A 17,762-nucleotide genomic window follows, 5' to 3' on the forward strand; every position below is an offset into this window, starting at 1 on the left:
GCGAGCTAATTTAACTGTGACTGCAGCTGCTCCGACTGGAAAAGCTCAGTCCCAGACGTGGACGCAGAGCTCAGTGGTGTAAAGAAAGCAGAGGCCAAGCCTGTTATTAAACAGTTAAGTCTGCAACCACCAAGTGTTACAGAACAACTGAGTATATCGAGCACAGTCCCACCGTGGGACATGAGCTTCATCTGACCTTTGTGAAAATAAAAACAAAAGAAGAGGCTGACAGGAGGCAGATTTTACAAGATTGATTTATTTAGTATTATACAGGTCACGTAAGGCCTTAATGTTTGTACACCATTCCCATTGAGACAAATTACCATACTTTTAGCAAATAATATGATTTTGTTGTTGATGTGTTTTCACTTTACTTCATTTTGATTTTTTTAACTATTTTTTTTTTTTTAAATACTGAGAGTGGTAGGGCCCCTCTCCCTGGCTTGGTTTTAAATCATGCACTATACTGAACTGGCCTTAACACCATTCACAAAATTGTTAAAAAACGTCTTTTTTTAATTATTAAAATAAAACATAAAAAGAAATGCCTGCTATCACCATCAACTAAAGGGCAAAGTGTTAGACCCCTAACATACAAATAAACAGCCATTTGAATATAGTTTGCTTGTTTTCATTTAACTTAACAGACAATGTCACCATTGTTTGCAAAAATAAAGAAAAACATGAGGCAGCCACAGAAGATTGCTGAACCATTGTCACATTTTTTTTTTTTTTAACAGAACCGTTTCCATGGTTATCCTTAACCTCGGGCTTACCCCGCTCTTCTTTCCCCTCCTGTAGTCGTGCCCTCGCCTGTGCACACAGTTCACTGTAGTGTTAAGTCGTCAGTTAGCACGAAGAGAATCGCTACAGCGGCATCCAAAAAGTACCAGAGGGGTTTCCGTGCTCTCCCCCACTTTTCCTTCAAACCCCCCATCTCCCAAAATGCCACTTCAACTCACCCTCTGGAAAACAAACAAAAAAAAAAAAAACAATCTTCGTAAAATGGGATTGTTGCGATTTCGTTACAAGCAGAGTTCTTCAAGTAAGAGCCACAGTAGAGAATGCAGGAGGGGGCCGGCGTATGTGACACGGGCAGCGTGGGCGGATGACGAGGCATAGGTGGGATGCTCTGCTACACTGATTGGCTGGGCGTTCCCCATGTACCCGTCCTGGGGACAGAGAATTTTAATGCGTGCTGACATTCGCCTGTATGGTGATGGGCAGACGGGATAAACTGAAATGCCTGTGTTACGCAACTAGGCTCCAATTGTAGAGCCATAAAAAAAAAAAAAAAAACACAAACACAACACCCCCTCCCCCCGTTGGCTGGACTGTAGATGACCATGTTTAAAACAGCTTTGTTTTTTTTTCTGCCTGGCAAAACACTCAAAGCACCAGGAAATGACGGGTGACCTAGTTGGGCTTTCATTTTGAGGGAAGGAGTAAGAAAACCACCACCGATCAACGCCCCGCATCATGAAGTCTCTCAGCTTTAATTCCAGGTAGACTGGTCAACTCCGCTAAGTTAGTGATTAGCGATGAGCGAAACGCACACAGCAGAGGGGTTTGGAAAGAACCGGGCGGCTGCACGTTTATAACCCTCGCATCCGAAGATGGTCATCCAGATGTTCTCTCGCCTGGCTGAAAGGATGCCAAGTGGACTTAATATTACTACCAGAAATGATCAGGCTTCTAATTCCCCATTGAGTAATGTGTGTTTCTGTCCCTTGACAGACCCAGAATTTCATTCCCTAACATTGTGGTCTATAAACAGAGCGAATTTACATAGCAGGCATGCAGTCATCAATCAATTATGCAACACTTGGTTCCTGGAAGGCCACATTTCGTAGGGGTTTAAAAGACACCAGCCCTGCCTTTAAAATGCTTCACTTTTGAAGATCTGGACCTTGGAAGACGATGGTAGCTAGGCAACAGAGGTTAATCCCCCTTACAGCAAATGATCTCACTGCTTTCCTTCATGCTAAAGCTACATCTCCAGCCGGCGCTAACAAACCAATTCTATCAACATCAATGCAGTGAAAACATCAAATCTAAAGGGCGCATGTCTGACTGGATATCGGTTGTTTAACTGCAGTGGTGGACGAGGCCAGTATAAAATCAAAGCTAATGATGTGGCAGTGAAGGAGCAGTGGGGTGGGACAGGAATGAAAATGGAATAACATGAAGGTTTAAGTATAGAATTGAGGAATTTAATGGCCATTTGGGCCTGGTCCACATTCCAGAGCTCAACGGCGGCACTGCCAGTAAGACTGGGGCATCTACCCCAGCACCCACACACTCCTGAACTGAGAAATTCAGGTTACCCTCTAAAATAGCTGCCAGATTGAATGTAGTAATTTACTAAACGGAAGATATGAGATAAGAACAGCCTACATTCTGAGATTGGGCCCAAACTACAGAACCAAGGACGTGAGCAGTGAGAACAGAACAGGCCAGTAGCATGACCCACGTGGTCGCCTTGGAAACCATGTCGGCACGAACAATCTTAACCCGCTGAACGTCAAAGTGAATAACCCACTAAAAAACAGTGACCGATCCACTGGACGTCAGATGCAGTGGATGCACAGCTCATGAAGCCAGATGCAGTGGATGCACAGCTCATGACGCCTCGAGTGGGTTACCTCGGTTGCCCTATAACGTCTTTCTTTGTGGTGACTTCATGAAAACGGCACGGTGAATTAAATGACACGCCCCAGTCCTGCGCGTGCAACACCTCACAGTGGCAAATGCGAACAGCGCCGTTCACCTTGAAGGTGGCCGATCCCTTTGTTCCAAGTGCTTTGGAAAATCTAAACCCGTCGCGATGTGCGTTTCTGTCCAGCAGGTGGCAGCAGCTCGCTCACATGTATGGCACAACCAGCCCGACGGCTGATGAAAGACTTGCACGGGGGAGGGAGTGAAGAGGCTGAATCGAGCCACGGGCCGTCGCCCATTCTTTGTGCCAAGCAGACACCGGGAGTGGTCTGGTCTCTACTCCCTGGAAACACCGATATTGCAAACTTTAATCGACCTGGACAACATTCTGTTCTTCTCATCAGTAATTCTGCTGCAAGTCAGCTCTGACCCAAGGGTTAGGTTTTAATTGGCACTCTTAAAATGAAAACGGCAGCCAGTACTCCCCCCCCCCCCACCCTGTTACTCGGCTCCTTACTGGGATATACATCCGCCGGACTGGCCTGTCACCTCACCCCAATCAATTCTGCTGCAGATTTTCCCTCCTTTTTTCTCTTACATCCCTCTCTCTCTCTCTCTATCCTTTTGTTCAAATCTTCTTGTTCAAGTCTTTCAATCATCATTCAACTGTGGATCACCGTAGCGCTACCCACAATGCTATGCTACGAGTGGCAGACGTACACACACACACACACACACACACACACAGTCCAGCCACTCTCTCGACCTCCTCCCTGAGGAGGGGGTCTCCATGGCGACCAGGTGATGCTCCATCCCTCGGCGAGCGGAACGCACTCGGGGATAAACGCCACCCCCCGCTGCCACAAAGATGAGTTGCCATGGGCGTCCACAGCCAAGGAATGAATCTGTGGCCGACTTGCGTGCTACAGCCATGAATTGTGGGATATCCAAGGGGATCTCTGTGAGCGCTACAAAATAAAAGGGGAAAGAACTGAGTGGCAATTGGGCTAAATGTAATCTGTGCGGCTGCCCCACACCACTGACACAACCGTGGAGGGTATATTACGAAGAAACCAAAATCCATGTCATCCCCGATCATCATGCAGGAACCTCCCTCGATGATAATCTCAGGTGCCTTGCGAGGCCTTTACCGCCTCCCAGGCGTCTCAGGGCCGCTGATCAACATCTGCCCTCCCCAGTCCATCAAACACGCATACACACAGGGAATGCCGCGTCCAACCCAGTTCCTCCACATGCATTTCAGCCACACAATCGCCGTCTCTGCTAAACATGCGACCACCCATTTTATTTCACAGATGGGATAACAGCAATTGGCTGCTCTGACAGGGTGAGTATGAATAAAGACTCCTTTTCAAAAAAAAAAAAAAAAAAGGAAAAGAAATGAACTCGGGAACCTGCCAGGACGCGAAAGGCTCACCCATGCAAACAGTCCTGCTTCCACATAAGCATCTCTGCAGGGTCGCATTTCTATGTGCAATAAAGTGCTTCCCTGGGCTCATTCTCGCACCCCCTCCTTCTCTGGCCGGCCCTCAGCATTCCACCCCCAGCCCAGGAAGTGCAAAGCCTTTGGGAATTAACGCAGGCCCCTCCCCCTTCCCCAGAGAGGTGGGACTTCCTGTGTACTCGGTCACGTGTCTCCGTCAAGTCCCTGAAATCTGGAAGTGATCAGAAAAATGGCTATGGGGTGCGAGGAGGCTGACAGGATGGCAAACTGCACCAGGCTGATCCTGGGGGGGGGATAAAGCAGAGTGAATGGAAATGGAAAAGCAAAAAACCCACACGATCCAGCCTGTTAAATCTGTGTTCCAGCTTGACATGTAGAGATGGTCTTGTAGTATTTTCAGGGTCAGGAGGGAGCAACTTTAAAGGTTCTGTTCACCTGGAATGTTCTGCTGAAGTCCTCCCCGCGGGGGAACCCGAGCATCCCGACTGAATGGGGTGTTTGGGCTTTTCTTTCCTTTTTTTTCTTTTCATTTTTTTTTTAAACATACATGTGACAGGGTTGGGGTCTCCATCCATATACAGAGAATTAATCAGAGAGGACAGTCCTTTCGAATCCCCTAAAACGAGGTGTCAGAAGCAGTCTGCCATTGTCACCTGGGCCTCACTCCCTCACAGAAGATCAATTCATGGTTGTGGTGCTGGGGGGGGGGGTGGGGGTGGGGGGCAGGGAACGCTCAAGGGAAGGATGGCGAGAAGCTGGAGGGAGCAAATGGGAGAAAAGGGGGGGGGGGAGGGGCGAGAGGTCTGAATTCCACCGCTGATCTCCCCCCTGCTGTCCTCTCAGAGCACAGTGCTCACACCGAATAAAAAGGGAACTACGCTCTCTGCTGACACCTGCAGGCCAGATCCTAAATAACAGCCGGTGGGGGGCGGAGTCCCAAGCAGCAGAAAGTCAGCTGTGGGAGTGGGACACGCACATATACTAGTCTGCGTTTCTGCAAAGGGGGTGGGGGCCGGAAGGAACTGGGGATGGACAAAAAAGAACGAACGAGTGCAAGGCAAAGGGTACGAGAAATAAGTGGCATGTTACTTAAGTGGCTCAAAAGTCTCTTGTTCCTTGTGGCGAGAGGGGAAAAAAAGGGGGGGGGCTCCCTCTCATGTTCCTGCTGCTTATCCTTTTCTCTCGCTCTCTCTCTCATTCTCACAGAGTCTGTTGCTCGGCCGCAGTGTGGTGGGGGTGCAGGGGCAGCAGGGACTGCAGAGGGGACTGCGGAGTAGGGGGAGGGGAATGGGAGGGGGACGGCTGTGACTGGGGGGTGAAGGGTGTGGCCAGAGGGGGCGTGGACTGGCAGGGGTAGGTAGCGCCCCCGGAGGAGACGAGGGTGGCAGTGGGGGAGGCGGGCAGCCCTGGCAGACCGCTGGGCGTCTCCACCAGTGGCTGGCCGTAGAAGAAGAAGCCGCACTGGTGGATGAAGCTCTCGATGATTGTCTGGTAGGTGCGTGTGGCCGTCAGCGCGTCCATGGTGGTGAAGTCAGGCCGCATGAGCGTGGGCCAGAAGCAGATGGAGAGGTTCTCGCTGGTCATCAGGTTCAACCGGTTGTTCTGGCTCACCCTGGAAAGGAAGCGCGATGAGAAAGACGGCCCCTGCTGGTCAAAACACTCGGCGTCGACAAGACGTGGAACACTCCCTGGAACGAGACCTTAGCAAACATCTCGCTCTGCGACTGAAAAGCAAATTTCTGAAACTCACTCGCTACACGGCACACGTTTAAGAAAATTTCTGTGGACTTTTGTGAGTTTTGGAAATGGATTACATGAGGACAGAGTGACTTTTGCTTCCCAGTACTGTAACTCATCTTAGAGACAGAAAAAAGTATGCATAAGCAAGGTATGGGAGATTTTCACTTCAACTGAACTGAAGAGGATATCTGAAACTTTAAGCGGTTGCATTCCTGACGCGTATTTACACCTCCGGTTTACATTTTCTCACCCGCCCCCCTTCCCAGGCCTTGCAGGAAAGCAGGAATGGGACTTACTTGTTCAGGTGGGTGATGACGTACTTGAAGACCTCGTAGTTCTCGCGGGGGAACCTACGCAGTATGTCCTTCATGGTGTGCAGTCTTTGTTCCCGGTCGTTGATTTCTGCAGAGAGAGCGAGTTGCATTGATGCCACCTACTAACCTCTGTCTTTGTGGCCATTTCTGAGTCAGTGACTCTCATCATATTAATGAGTCGTAGACAGAGGCGGAACATAACATTAACCGATCATGAGATGCTGTACACCGGGGTAACGCTATAGGAACTTGCGTGCGACGTGTTTTTCAAGATTTACTGCTTTTCTGCATCGCATCTCAAAATGTCACGCGCAGACCGATGCAGCCTCACAGAGGCATGCGCAGACTCATGCAGGTAGGGGCAAATGGGGATGGGAGACGACTGTCAGGACCGTGCAGTACATGGCTGCCCGATTGCAGCGCTCCTGCCATACTGCGACACTTTGCTGCCAGGTCTCCGTAAAGTTTTCCTCCTCGGCCACTGCCTGATCGCCAAGTGCGATGCAAAAAAAATTATCCTACAGTGGGGCACAGACAGACAACGCCGCCATTGTTTTTTCCCTCTGGGGACGCACATATAAATACAACCTCGCCAACTTCCTTTTTTTACGAAATACAAAGTATGCACCCATCCCTTTGATTCGGCCTCAAACTTCCCTATGGGGCCTGGAAAAGGCATACAGGACATGCAAAAACGTGTGACCTCCCCAAGAGATCCCAAAACTACATGTTAGCAGCAGCCTGGTTTCTGCTACATCATCCCGCTCTGCACTGGACGTTAGGGGCTGCACAGATCAACTGTTACACATAGTTCATAAGTCAAATGAACTGCTCTGCCATGACGCTTTAAAGCTTGACATCGGTCTTGCTGATCGCGTGACTGTGACATTGACGACATGGATGCCAAGGAGAACACCGGTTACGTGGTTCGGGGAAAATAGCCAGACGTAGTGGAGCAAAAACTGAGCAGATGGAATTATTTGTGTAACTCAGTTACATTTAAGGCATCAACGAATGCCCTCCTGCTTCTTTATATTTCCACATGGGAAAATTCGATCGATATCTGATACACATTTGCCTAAAATCGCCAGTGCTGGTGGTGAAACTTGCCAGCACTTATTAGCGGAATAACGTTAAGTCATTTATTATTCCGTAGATCAATCTGCATGCCAGGTCAAAATAAATCAAATATAAATAAAAAGATAAGTCTCATTTTAATTGCGATCGATCCCAATAACTACCCAATAGACTTGCTTACGCTCCGTGGTTTTGGGGTGGCGGCGTAGTGCTTGTTTAGCGTAAAAGGTCACAGCTCCTCTTGCAGGGTAGGAAAGCGCCTAAGGACAGCGACGTCCAGGCTTACAGGCTACAGGATCGTACACGGTTTTGTTTTGTTCGTACGTGGTTTTGTTTTGTTCGTATGCGGTTTTGTTTTCCTCCCCAAGTGTTACGCCGACATTTCACTCTGCTTTCACACTTAAATGGAAGTTGTAGCACACAAGTGTTACTGATGTATAAATTGTTGCTGCCGAGTTGCAGTCTGTCGTCATTTCTGTTCGATTCTGTTCCCCGTAAGAGATACTTGTACCAGCTGTCTGTTGTCAGCATATGCAACAAGTTTTGTGAATACAGATTGTCGCTTTACTGCAAAGCATTTCCTCCTCCTGTGGTTTTATTAAAGATGTCACCAGCGATTAGTCGACGTAGATTCGACTTTCATGACGCGACTGTCGACCTAAAATCTGAAGCTGTGCCTAGTCCAGGCCGCTGCACTAGGCCAGCCTGACATCCATGGGGTGCGCCCCACCCTGGCCTTACCTCCCCCGGACTGGGGCCAGCCATTCGTACAGCTCCATGATTGTTTCTGCATGGCGACCTTAACTGTACCCTTCACAATTAAAAAAAAACAAGCCCTGGCACTTAAAAGCAGAGCTTCCCCATGGCAGCTTAGCTGAGATCTTGACACTAGATCAAACCCCAGCAGAATAAGTGCCGACTGCCAATTCATCATTGGTCTGATGGGGAGAAGCTTTATCTATAATAAATTTGTCACAATACTTCAGAAATGTTATTTATGCGGCTTGTGTAAGCGGCAAAAAGAGAAAAACAAAAAAAAAAAAACTGTGCCCACTGGATTAGTGGCAGATTTGACCCTTTACCCACCTGGGAGAGGGGGGTAGGGAGGGGGGAGAGCAATCTAAAGGGCTCTCATTGGGTTTTATCATCTCTAACCGGTGACAGTTGTCTTATCCGCAAAGGGCCGGTGTGTATGCAGGTCTTTGGGATAATCTTTAGGTCAGCTGTTCAAACCTTCAGCCAATCAGTCCTCTAATTAGTAATCTAATTAGCTAATTATTAATATAATTAGGGAGTTGCAGTGAAAACCCGCACACATACCGGCCCTTTCTGGATAAGACTGTCCACCTCGATTCTAAATCTTCTCAGAGTTGAACCGGCACAGCCATCAGAGTCAAGTCCCATGTTTTTATAAATGCCAAAGCCTTCAAAATGGCTAGTTAAAGCAGGAAGGGTGAGAGCCGAAATGCTAAAAGATAATCCTTTGTTAGGTGGATATACAGGCCGGGCACATTTAAATTCGTCAGGCTCTTGTTTCGACGGTCTTTTAAATTGTGAATAAAAAAGCTCCCCCGTTTTCATTATAGCGACCTCCAGCTCATGAGAGCTTCTCCCTGGCCGAGGGAAGGGGGCTCCGGCGTCAGGCGAAATGTCCACAGAACCTGTCAGGCGCCCAGACCAGGGAGAGGGGAAGCCAGGCACGGTTTGCGGGTACGTGACTGTGCGCGCTTGTGTGCTGGGTACTGCACTGGTCTCCCACACGAAACCGCCGCCCCCCCTCCCCCCCCACCCACGGGACACTTACTGTGAGCTTCCACCAGCTCAGTCTGCATGCTGTATGGCACTAGTGGCTCGGGCAGCTCCGAGAAGAAGCTCTTCATGGCCCCGGCCACCGTGTTCACAGTGAAGTCCTTCTCTACCAGATCCAGGTTGTGGTCTACAGGCAGGAGGGGAAAAAAAAGCGTAAAAGAGAAGCACAAGTCACACTCGCCGCAGCCCTCTGTGCAGGCGCCACCCCACCCGCCAACTGACCAGCTGCTCCCGCTATAGACCGCGAGGGACACCATCATGCTCTTTTTATAACTGCCTCCTGCCCCCTACAGACCGAGAATCGTCAGCGCCAGCTGACATCACAGGCCCCGGGCCCATCGAACCCATCTGGAGATCCGAAGGGCTCCGCTTCTCCCCCCTCATGCTCGCTCCCTTTGGAATACTTCCATTGCCTTCCATCAGAACAGTAACGGAACCTTACACAAGCTACTGTGACCTAACAAAAGAGCAGTTCCGGACGTTCCGCGTCTCCGACAGGGATTGTTATGGATTAACAGGCAGGCCTTTGATGCACTCGGTACTACTGTTTCACTGTGTAAATCAAAGATATAATTTCTCAATCATTGCGGGGTGGGGGGGGGGGGGGTGACAGAGGCTAGGATGAGAAAGAAATCAAACACAGGGCGGCACTCATGTACATGGCAAGACAACTGTAATTACCGGGCCCGCCTTCGTGCTGAGCGTTTGTTTTCAATTAAAGGAAAGAAGCGGGAAAAATGAGACAGAGATGTGACGAGTGTCTGCAGAAAAAAATGGGATGAAGTTAATTAAAGAGAGCTCACTCGTGATTAATTTCTGCAGATTAGAAAAGGCATCAGGATCCCGGGGGGGGGGGGGGGGTACCCATTGTTCCCGGTAAAACAATACCGGCCCTCTCACATGTAAGCATCCCGCTGGAGAAGGAGCTCCTGGAAGCAGTGTAACAAAGGGAGGTCAAAGGTCGCCTGGATGTGAGCGGATGCCCAATGTTGCCAGCTGGGGCGGGGGGCACTGCAACACCTCTAAGTCTTACATCACTCCCCGGTCTGAGTTCCTCATCGACTGCGGCGTGTAATTGTACCTAGGCAGGTCCCAGCCCAACCGGATCAGTCTCTCGTATGCTTCATTAGTCGATCCTATTCGGGGCTTACAAACTGTCCGCCCAATCACACCCCCTAACAGGTTGTAGGCTGCGCCATGCTCTGATGCATTTTTCAACCAGCCCAGACCATCGCCCCCCCCACCCCAAAGTCAAGATCGATGCCTCCAGGCAGCCACAAGTTCATTAAACGGACCCATTACTGAGACAAGGTATACGTAGAAATTGAACATGAACAAGAGTGCCTCGGTTGTCCGCACACAGCTGCCAGATGGGCGGCAAGGCGTGCCCCAGCTGCAAGAGGCAGGATCTATGCCCGAATCCACAACTACATTTACCAAAGTCCAGGCCACTCCCAGTCATTATTTTTACTTTTGAAATCGGACCTTAAGTACTTGAACTAGGTTATAAACCTGAATTTCAAACAAAAACACACACTGACTAATCAATAAATTGTAAGCAATACAAGACTGTGAATGACATTCTGAACATGCTCACTTTTCAGTTTAAATCCGGTCTCATGAATTTGGGCAATGCGATGTCTGTCATCCCCAAAGTTGCCGTTGATGCATTTGAAGCTGCATGTGTAGGCTTTGCATGTTCCTGCTGTGTCACTGGGGATTCCTCCCGCACTCCAATAATGTGCAAACTGCCATTTCTAAACTGCACGCGATTTTACCTGCGTTTCCTGTGACTGTGTGCATGCCCTGTGAATGACTAGCATCCTGTCCAGGGTGTTCCCTTTCCACGCACCTCAGGCTTTCTGGGCCCGGCACCATTCCAACCCCATGACACCATACTGGATATGCGGCTGGAAGTTGGCTAGATGGATTATTCGCTTTTTGCTGAGCATGCATTTCCATGGGCGGATCAGCGTTACCATACTTAAATTTAGGGAATCCGAAAATAAAGATCAATATCTGTAACATATCCTCTTTGAACTCAAGGAGTCTTGCGCCGCTGGTGAGATGTAGACGTTGTGAGATAGGGGTTGCTGTAAGGCTCGATAGGTTAGGAGGTCGTGCCTGTGATCAGAAGGTTACCAGTTCAAATCCAAGGCTTAGCTGAGTGATGTCACCATTGAGCCCTTCAACAAGGTCTACCTTAACAGTTAGACATTTCAGGTCCAGAAAGTAAAAATCCAGACCAAGAGTTTGTTTCAACCAACCAGTTGAGTACTCTGTGACTGTGACTCTGACTGGTTGGTTAAACCAAAATCTTGGTCTGGATTTTTACTTTCTGGAACTGAAATGTCCACCTCTGGTCCTTAATCCCTAATTGCTCCAGGGGCTGGCTAACCCTGCATTCTCAAAGAAGTATGTCGCTAAATATGTTAGCGTCTGCTAAACAAATGAGATGGGAAAGCTGCAGCAACCAAGTTCCGCTGCAGAATGATCAGCCGCACAGCAGCTGACCCGCTGGTTAGTTACTCACCCTGGTCAAACTGCCTCTGCATGCTCTCCATCTCTGCCTTGTTCCCGCTGACTCGATAGATGCCCTCTGTGCTCAGCCCTGGGAGGAAGAGGAGCAGAAGGAGGAGGTTATGACTTATACCGCCCTGTTCCAAACTCTGCCAGTCCAGCGTGAAGGGTGGACCCACCAATGCAAACACGTTTATCTGAGAGATCCGCTAAGATCCACATCGCGTCGGTCCCTCCAAGAAAAACAAACCTCGCTGGGTGTTCCGGCAACACAAAGGTTACATCGGCCGTTCCAAGACAAGCAAATGTCATCAACTGCTCCACTTCGGCCCAAGCCGGACTGAAATGTGAAAGTCGAGACAGCCCAGAAGCTCAGGAGGCTCTCGGTCCATATCCTATCTGCCCGAGGATAAGCGCAGGATGACCCCGGAACCAGCGGACACCCGTCCTCATTCCAATACCACAATACTTCATACCAAGATTGCCAGCTCCAAACCTCCTCACGGTTCCTAGGTATAGATTATCTTCCCCAGGTGGAAAGGCATTTAGTGTTGCAGCACCGAAACTCTGGAACAAGCTGCCGCAGAGTCTGCGAGATGTGCAACCTATTTCAATGTCTATGTTCCAGCAAAAATATCTACACATAAAATATTTATATATGATATACAAATATCTATTCCAGGAATGTTATAATACAGTTCGTAAGGCTTCCCTTGTTTTTGTTGCCGCTGTTCTGCGGTTTTCGGTTTTTGTGCCGGATTATATGCATCGTAAAGCTTTCCGGAGAGTGAGAGAGCAATAATATAAATAAAATGTATTGATATTATATTTTTAAGGAAGGATTGGTAACAAAAAAAATAAAAGATGCACCATGAACTGCATGGTTGGCACTCAGAGCGGAACGGTGACTCATCTAGCGGTAAAACTGATAAACAGGCCAAGCGGTAGCTAGAAAAAGCAGGGGGGGGGGAGAGACAGGAGAGTGGACACCCCCCTCACTCCAGCATGGCCTGCCGGACACCCCCCCCCAGGCAGCGCTCGCAGGAGAGGGGCAGTGTGCTGTTGGTGAAAATGAGGAGCCCCAGCAGCAGGGGGAGGCCGCATTGATTCCCCCCCACCCCACCGATCAATTACCCACAAAAGCATTAACAGGCACCGGGGAAGGGGGTGCGGTGGGGCGGCTGCAGGAGTAAGGGGGGGCGATCGGGGGGGCGGGAGAATGGCTAAGGATGTGGGGGGGGGGGGCGTGCGCACTGCGTCTCACACACAAGACTTAAGGTCACATATTAATTCAACTCACTTTCAAACACCGGAAAAAATGCTAACAAAGTCAAACGATCAGGCCCTAAGGGACACTGCAGTGGCTCACAAAAAATATTAAAGAAGTAATTAAAATATGTAACTGTTAAATGCATTTGACCTGGGTTTTGCCACTGAGCTATGGATCACTTTACCGACATTTCAGGTCCGTAGCTGCAGCTCGTACGAATTTGAACACATTCCGCCTAAAGTGGAACCGATTGGTTCATGTAGAAATACTTCGGAATCGATCCGGAATATAACCGTAAGTGTGAATTTATGGTAACGTTACTATCAGGCGGGGGGGGGGGGGGGGGGACTAGTTGGTCAGTAGCTGGTCGGTGATGGAGAAATCTCAAAAACGAGCTTAGCAGGATAACAGCGCTGACCCACCCTGGCGGTTGGACCACGGTGTAGATCGATATGCTCGGCACCCATCTGTTCTCACACCCCGGACAGCGCGAGTGAAGCGGCGGTAGGAACAAACGAGGCAAGGCCCCGGTGCGTGAGAATCGCATTCCGAAAGAAGCCCCCGGGTGCGTTTAACACAATCTCCCACTCCATCGCTCGCCCATCAAGGCCAAACGGAGACAGGCACCTGCCCTTCCGGCATCCCGAGCCAAGAGAGACCAGGCAGGAGTGGCCTTAGCGAAATGACCATGCTGAAGATCCACGAACAAAACACGTGGGAGGCAAGGAACAAAGAACAAAGCAGCCTGGCTCACAGGTTAAATAAAGGGAGGGGGGTTAAGGAAATTAATTCTTGACTGCGAGGTTGCAGGTTCCTGTCCCATGAGGTACCTTGGTGTAACTGCTCTGGGCAAGGTATGTAACCTGAATTACTACGGTGAAATATTCAGCTCAGCAGTAAGCCTAACACTGCATGTCACCTCTATAAAAGTAGCATTTAAGCAATAAATACAGTAAAACTCATCCATCCATCCATCCATCACCCAACCACTTACTAAGTATGGGGAGCGCAGGGGATCGTGTAGAGGTTGAGAAATATTAAACCGACATCCATTCATTCTTCCTGCGTCTATGAATCCTTCTATCTCTCTCTCACACACATGCACGAAAGATGGCAGCCATTTTCAAAAGATGCCCCACCTCCCCACCCCCCCACCCCCCCGTGGCCTCTCGGGTGTCAGCGATGGCCCAGCATATCCGCTCGGCACCTGCGCCACTGAAAAGGATTCTGGAGAGCGGCTCGGGGAAGGACGCGAGGGACCGAGAGGGAGATCGTATATGCATACAAATGGCGGGGGTGGCAAACAAAAGAGAAAAAGGCAGGAAGGTGATGCGGATCAGGATACAGGCGGCTCACATGATGCCATGCAGGCACATGTAAGGGTGCAAGGGAAAGGGAAACCAAAGTTTAAAAGAGTCATGTATTATGTTTAATAACACTGACATGTGCTAATCCCCTAACATGCTGCTATACGGTTGGACTAGTGTGCTATATTTGCGCTTATATATGTGCCGTAAATATAATATTACACAGTGATCACACAGTGGGGGAAGGCTGGGTATCGGGCAAGGCAAGCTGTTCTATACAAAGCAGCACCAAGCTTTTGCTGAGGAGAGAGGAAACAGTACTGGAAATTTAAAAAAAAAAAAAAGAAAGAAAAAAAGTGTTATCTTCGAAATGCTAATGCTAAAAAAAGTAACGTTGCATGGATCGTGACGTGCAGGCGGGCTAACAGGAGCGGCACCCTGGCCCAGCCGCGGAGGGCGTCATGCCTGGGAGCCGTTTCGGCAGCTTGCTCCCGGCGACAATCGGCGACGAGCTCCAGAGGACCGCCCTCATTTCCTCTCCGCCGATATCGATCTGAGCGAGGGAGCTCTCAGGCAGGAGACGGCGGCACACGCAGCTCGCCAATCTGCCGGCTCCGCGGAGATGGAGGAATGGGGCAAAGGCGCGGGGGGGGGGGGGGGTCAGCAGGAGTGAGGGATGCTGCGGCACGGAGTAAGATGGAGGACCTGCGGTGGGGTGGGACGGCAGGGGGGGAGGACACAACCCTAAAATATGAATATGATAAACGGGATGAGAGAGAGTCCAGAGGCGTGTTTAACTTGGCCAAAGGTGCAGCTTCTCTTTCAGGCTCCCAGTTTCTGGGCTTTTGCAAATGTCCACATAGGCATCAGAGTTGCACACAGTCACACGCTAAGCCAGTGCTCAGTGTGGAAATGCACAGTCAAGGCAGATAAAACGTTAATACCTTCGCAAATGCACTGCACTGTGAATTACCTTTACCTTTTCAAATGGCCGCTGGCTCATTCTTTCTGGAGACTTGCGTTTGAGCTTCTCACGCGGTAAATGTGATATTCAAACCCCCCTAATCACTCCTCACTGGTCACCCGCCCCTTGTTTATACAATGACAACACCGGTCACCGAGATGGCTTCAAACCTTGCCGTCTAATCAAAGACCAAAGATTCACAATTAAAACTCTCAATCACAATTCACAATCAAAAGCTCTTTTAAAAGAAGCTTACAGCAGCAAAACAGATTCAGATCAGCATGTGTCACTGAGATCATTACACCACCATCCGGGACAAAATCCCCCCCCCATAACTAATACACAATGCATTCTCCAGGGATCATGAGGGCGAGTTAGATCCGCACACAGAATTCTGCTTTGTTGACTCATAATCATAACCACCACACTAGGCAGTGAGGCGTACACAAGGCGAGGACATTGTAACAGTTATTGTGTTTATCCATACGACAAAGACTAATAGACCGCGTTCCCTAACGGAGTCCACACAAGCCTGCCACCAGGATGTATTCTCCACAAAGACCCAGTGAAAGAATGAAAACAAAACTAAACTAGCAGTGCTTTCGATTCTATCCCAATGACACTGCGGCTTGAGACTCCAATGGGATTGGTGTGGAAGGAAATCCCATGGGAGATGACGAATCAAAGGATTTGCTGTGGATTACGAAGTGTGGATATACAGCTCTAGAAAAAAATTAAGGGACCCTTCTGTAATATGTATTTACATTTTTTTTTATTCATTTATAAATCCTTGTCCTGCTGGTAGAAGACAAAGCAGAGCAGCAGGGCGATTCCAGGTTCAAAATTTACAAGACAGCAGTAAAGAAGAACAAGCTGAAGCAGGAGACACTGGGATCAACCAGAAACCGGCCAGATAGAAGGTGAAAGTGACTCTCTAATGCCCAAAGATGACTGTCAACTTATCTGACAGTGCCTGCTTCCTGAACTGGAGGATGACACTGTATGACCATCAAAAGGAATGGGAAACATTAAGTGCAGGTGTGAAGTGCACTGCTAGGACAGTTTGTATCAGGCTGCTAGAAACAGGATTGAAGACCCATAAAGCAAGGAAGAAGCTCTTCATTAATGAGAAACGGAGAAGCGCCCTGCTGGAGTTTATTTTACCCAGAAGCATGCCTTTAAATTGTGAAATGAGTCGAACTAAAAATTTTACTGCTGTCTCGGTTATTTTCCAGAGCTCTAAGGTAGCAAAACAATGAAATATACCCCTGCAAGGCTGACTGACAACTGGGCGACGGCTTGCAATTCAGCAGGAAGAAATATTATAGGAGAGATAAAGAAAAAAAAAAGGGAGGGGGAATGGGGGGGGGAGGGATTAAAACAACAGGAAGAGAAGAGAGGGCTATGTAAAGCAGCAGACAATCCCTGACCAAACTATGAGTGAGGGTGTTGGTCACGAAAACACAAACAGCAGTCCTTCCTAAACCCTCAACGGTGGGTAGACATTGGCAACTGATCCACCTCCAAGATGGGGGGGGGGGGCTACAATACAGGCGGTTCTCAGGCAGCTTACCAGTGGCCTCGATGTACCGGATGCACTTCTCAATGAAGACGGGGATGGGTCTCTCCGGCGACACCACACTGACCAGCGGCACCCCGAAATAGTTGCTCTCCATCGGCTTGGAGATGGACGGCCGGGACTTCATCCTTTTCTGCTGCTGAGAGAACGGCAGGCTTTCAGCACAAACACTGCAAGGCTGGAAGCGCATCCTGTACCGGGATCCGGCCGAAGGTCGTCAAGTCGCACGATAGTTTGGAGACTCGCTGGCCAACAGGCAGGACTTCTACCGCCGCATGCCAACACACAGGCTGTTGTATAAAGGACATCGCAGATTCTTGGAAAACCGGTGCCTTTAGATTTTTAGTCGCTCCTTAATTACCCCCCCCCCATTCCACCATCCCCCACTGGGCCACACAGTACTCTCAACTCTTAGGGCCCGCGGCACCATCAGCACCTATCAGCAGGCCGGTACTCGCGAGACCCTGCCGCAGCAGGAACGCCACGGATGGCTGGGAGCCGCCTCTGAAACGCTGTCAGAAGTAGAAGCTGCAAGAAACTCATTAGCAAAGCAAAGCTCCCCCCCGCTTGCCCTCTGCTACAAATCCAGCACCCATTTCTTTTATGAGACTCTTGGCAACCACCTCCTTGTACCAGTCATCTTCTAAGTAGTTAATTTGCAGCGTACCGCTCTCCCAGGTCTCCCCTTGCTTCCTATCCAGACTTTTAGCTAACTAGCTAATACACTTCTGATAAAACAGTACCGCTGAAGATACCATCTCAGCCTGAGATGCTAAGGGCTTTTATCTGTATTACTAAACTAACTTCTAAGACAAGAGTGGGCATTGCCCACATTCCGTGGGCTATGGCCACACAATGTATCTCTTCAAATACTTATTCCACTATTCCTTTCTTCAAAATTTCAGACCGGCTGTGTAGTGAAAACATTCACAATAAAAACAAGAATCTACTCACCGATTCTGAGCCCAGTACTTCTTTAACTGGCACATTTTTGAGTTTTTATTTCCCATTTCTCATTCTCCACGCCCACACAGGAGACAAACAGAAATAATTGCACCT

At 49.1% G+C, this 17,762-nt stretch overlaps 1 protein-coding gene across 1 annotated transcript in view; it reads right to left on the reverse strand.

Annotated features, from left to right (window-relative positions):
* Positions 1-4,846: 4,846 nt before the first annotated feature.
* Positions 4,847-17,762, reverse strand: part of arhgap35a (Rho GTPase activating protein 35a) — a 46,876-nt gene continuing 33,960 nt past the window's right edge. Inside the window, 5 exon segments of the mRNA XM_048980258.1 lie at positions 4,847-5,735; positions 6,160-6,265; positions 9,059-9,190; positions 11,597-11,674; positions 16,698-16,839. Coding sequence (XP_048836215.1) covers positions 5,324-5,735; positions 6,160-6,265; positions 9,059-9,190; positions 11,597-11,674; positions 16,698-16,839 — 870 coding nt within the window. The 3' untranslated portion in view covers positions 4,847-5,323.

This window comes from Brienomyrus brachyistius, chromosome 17, assembly GCF_023856365.1.
Source record: "Brienomyrus brachyistius isolate T26 chromosome 17, BBRACH_0.4, whole genome shotgun sequence".
Classification (NCBI taxonomy): Eukaryota; Metazoa; Chordata; class Actinopteri; order Osteoglossiformes; family Mormyridae; genus Brienomyrus; species Brienomyrus brachyistius.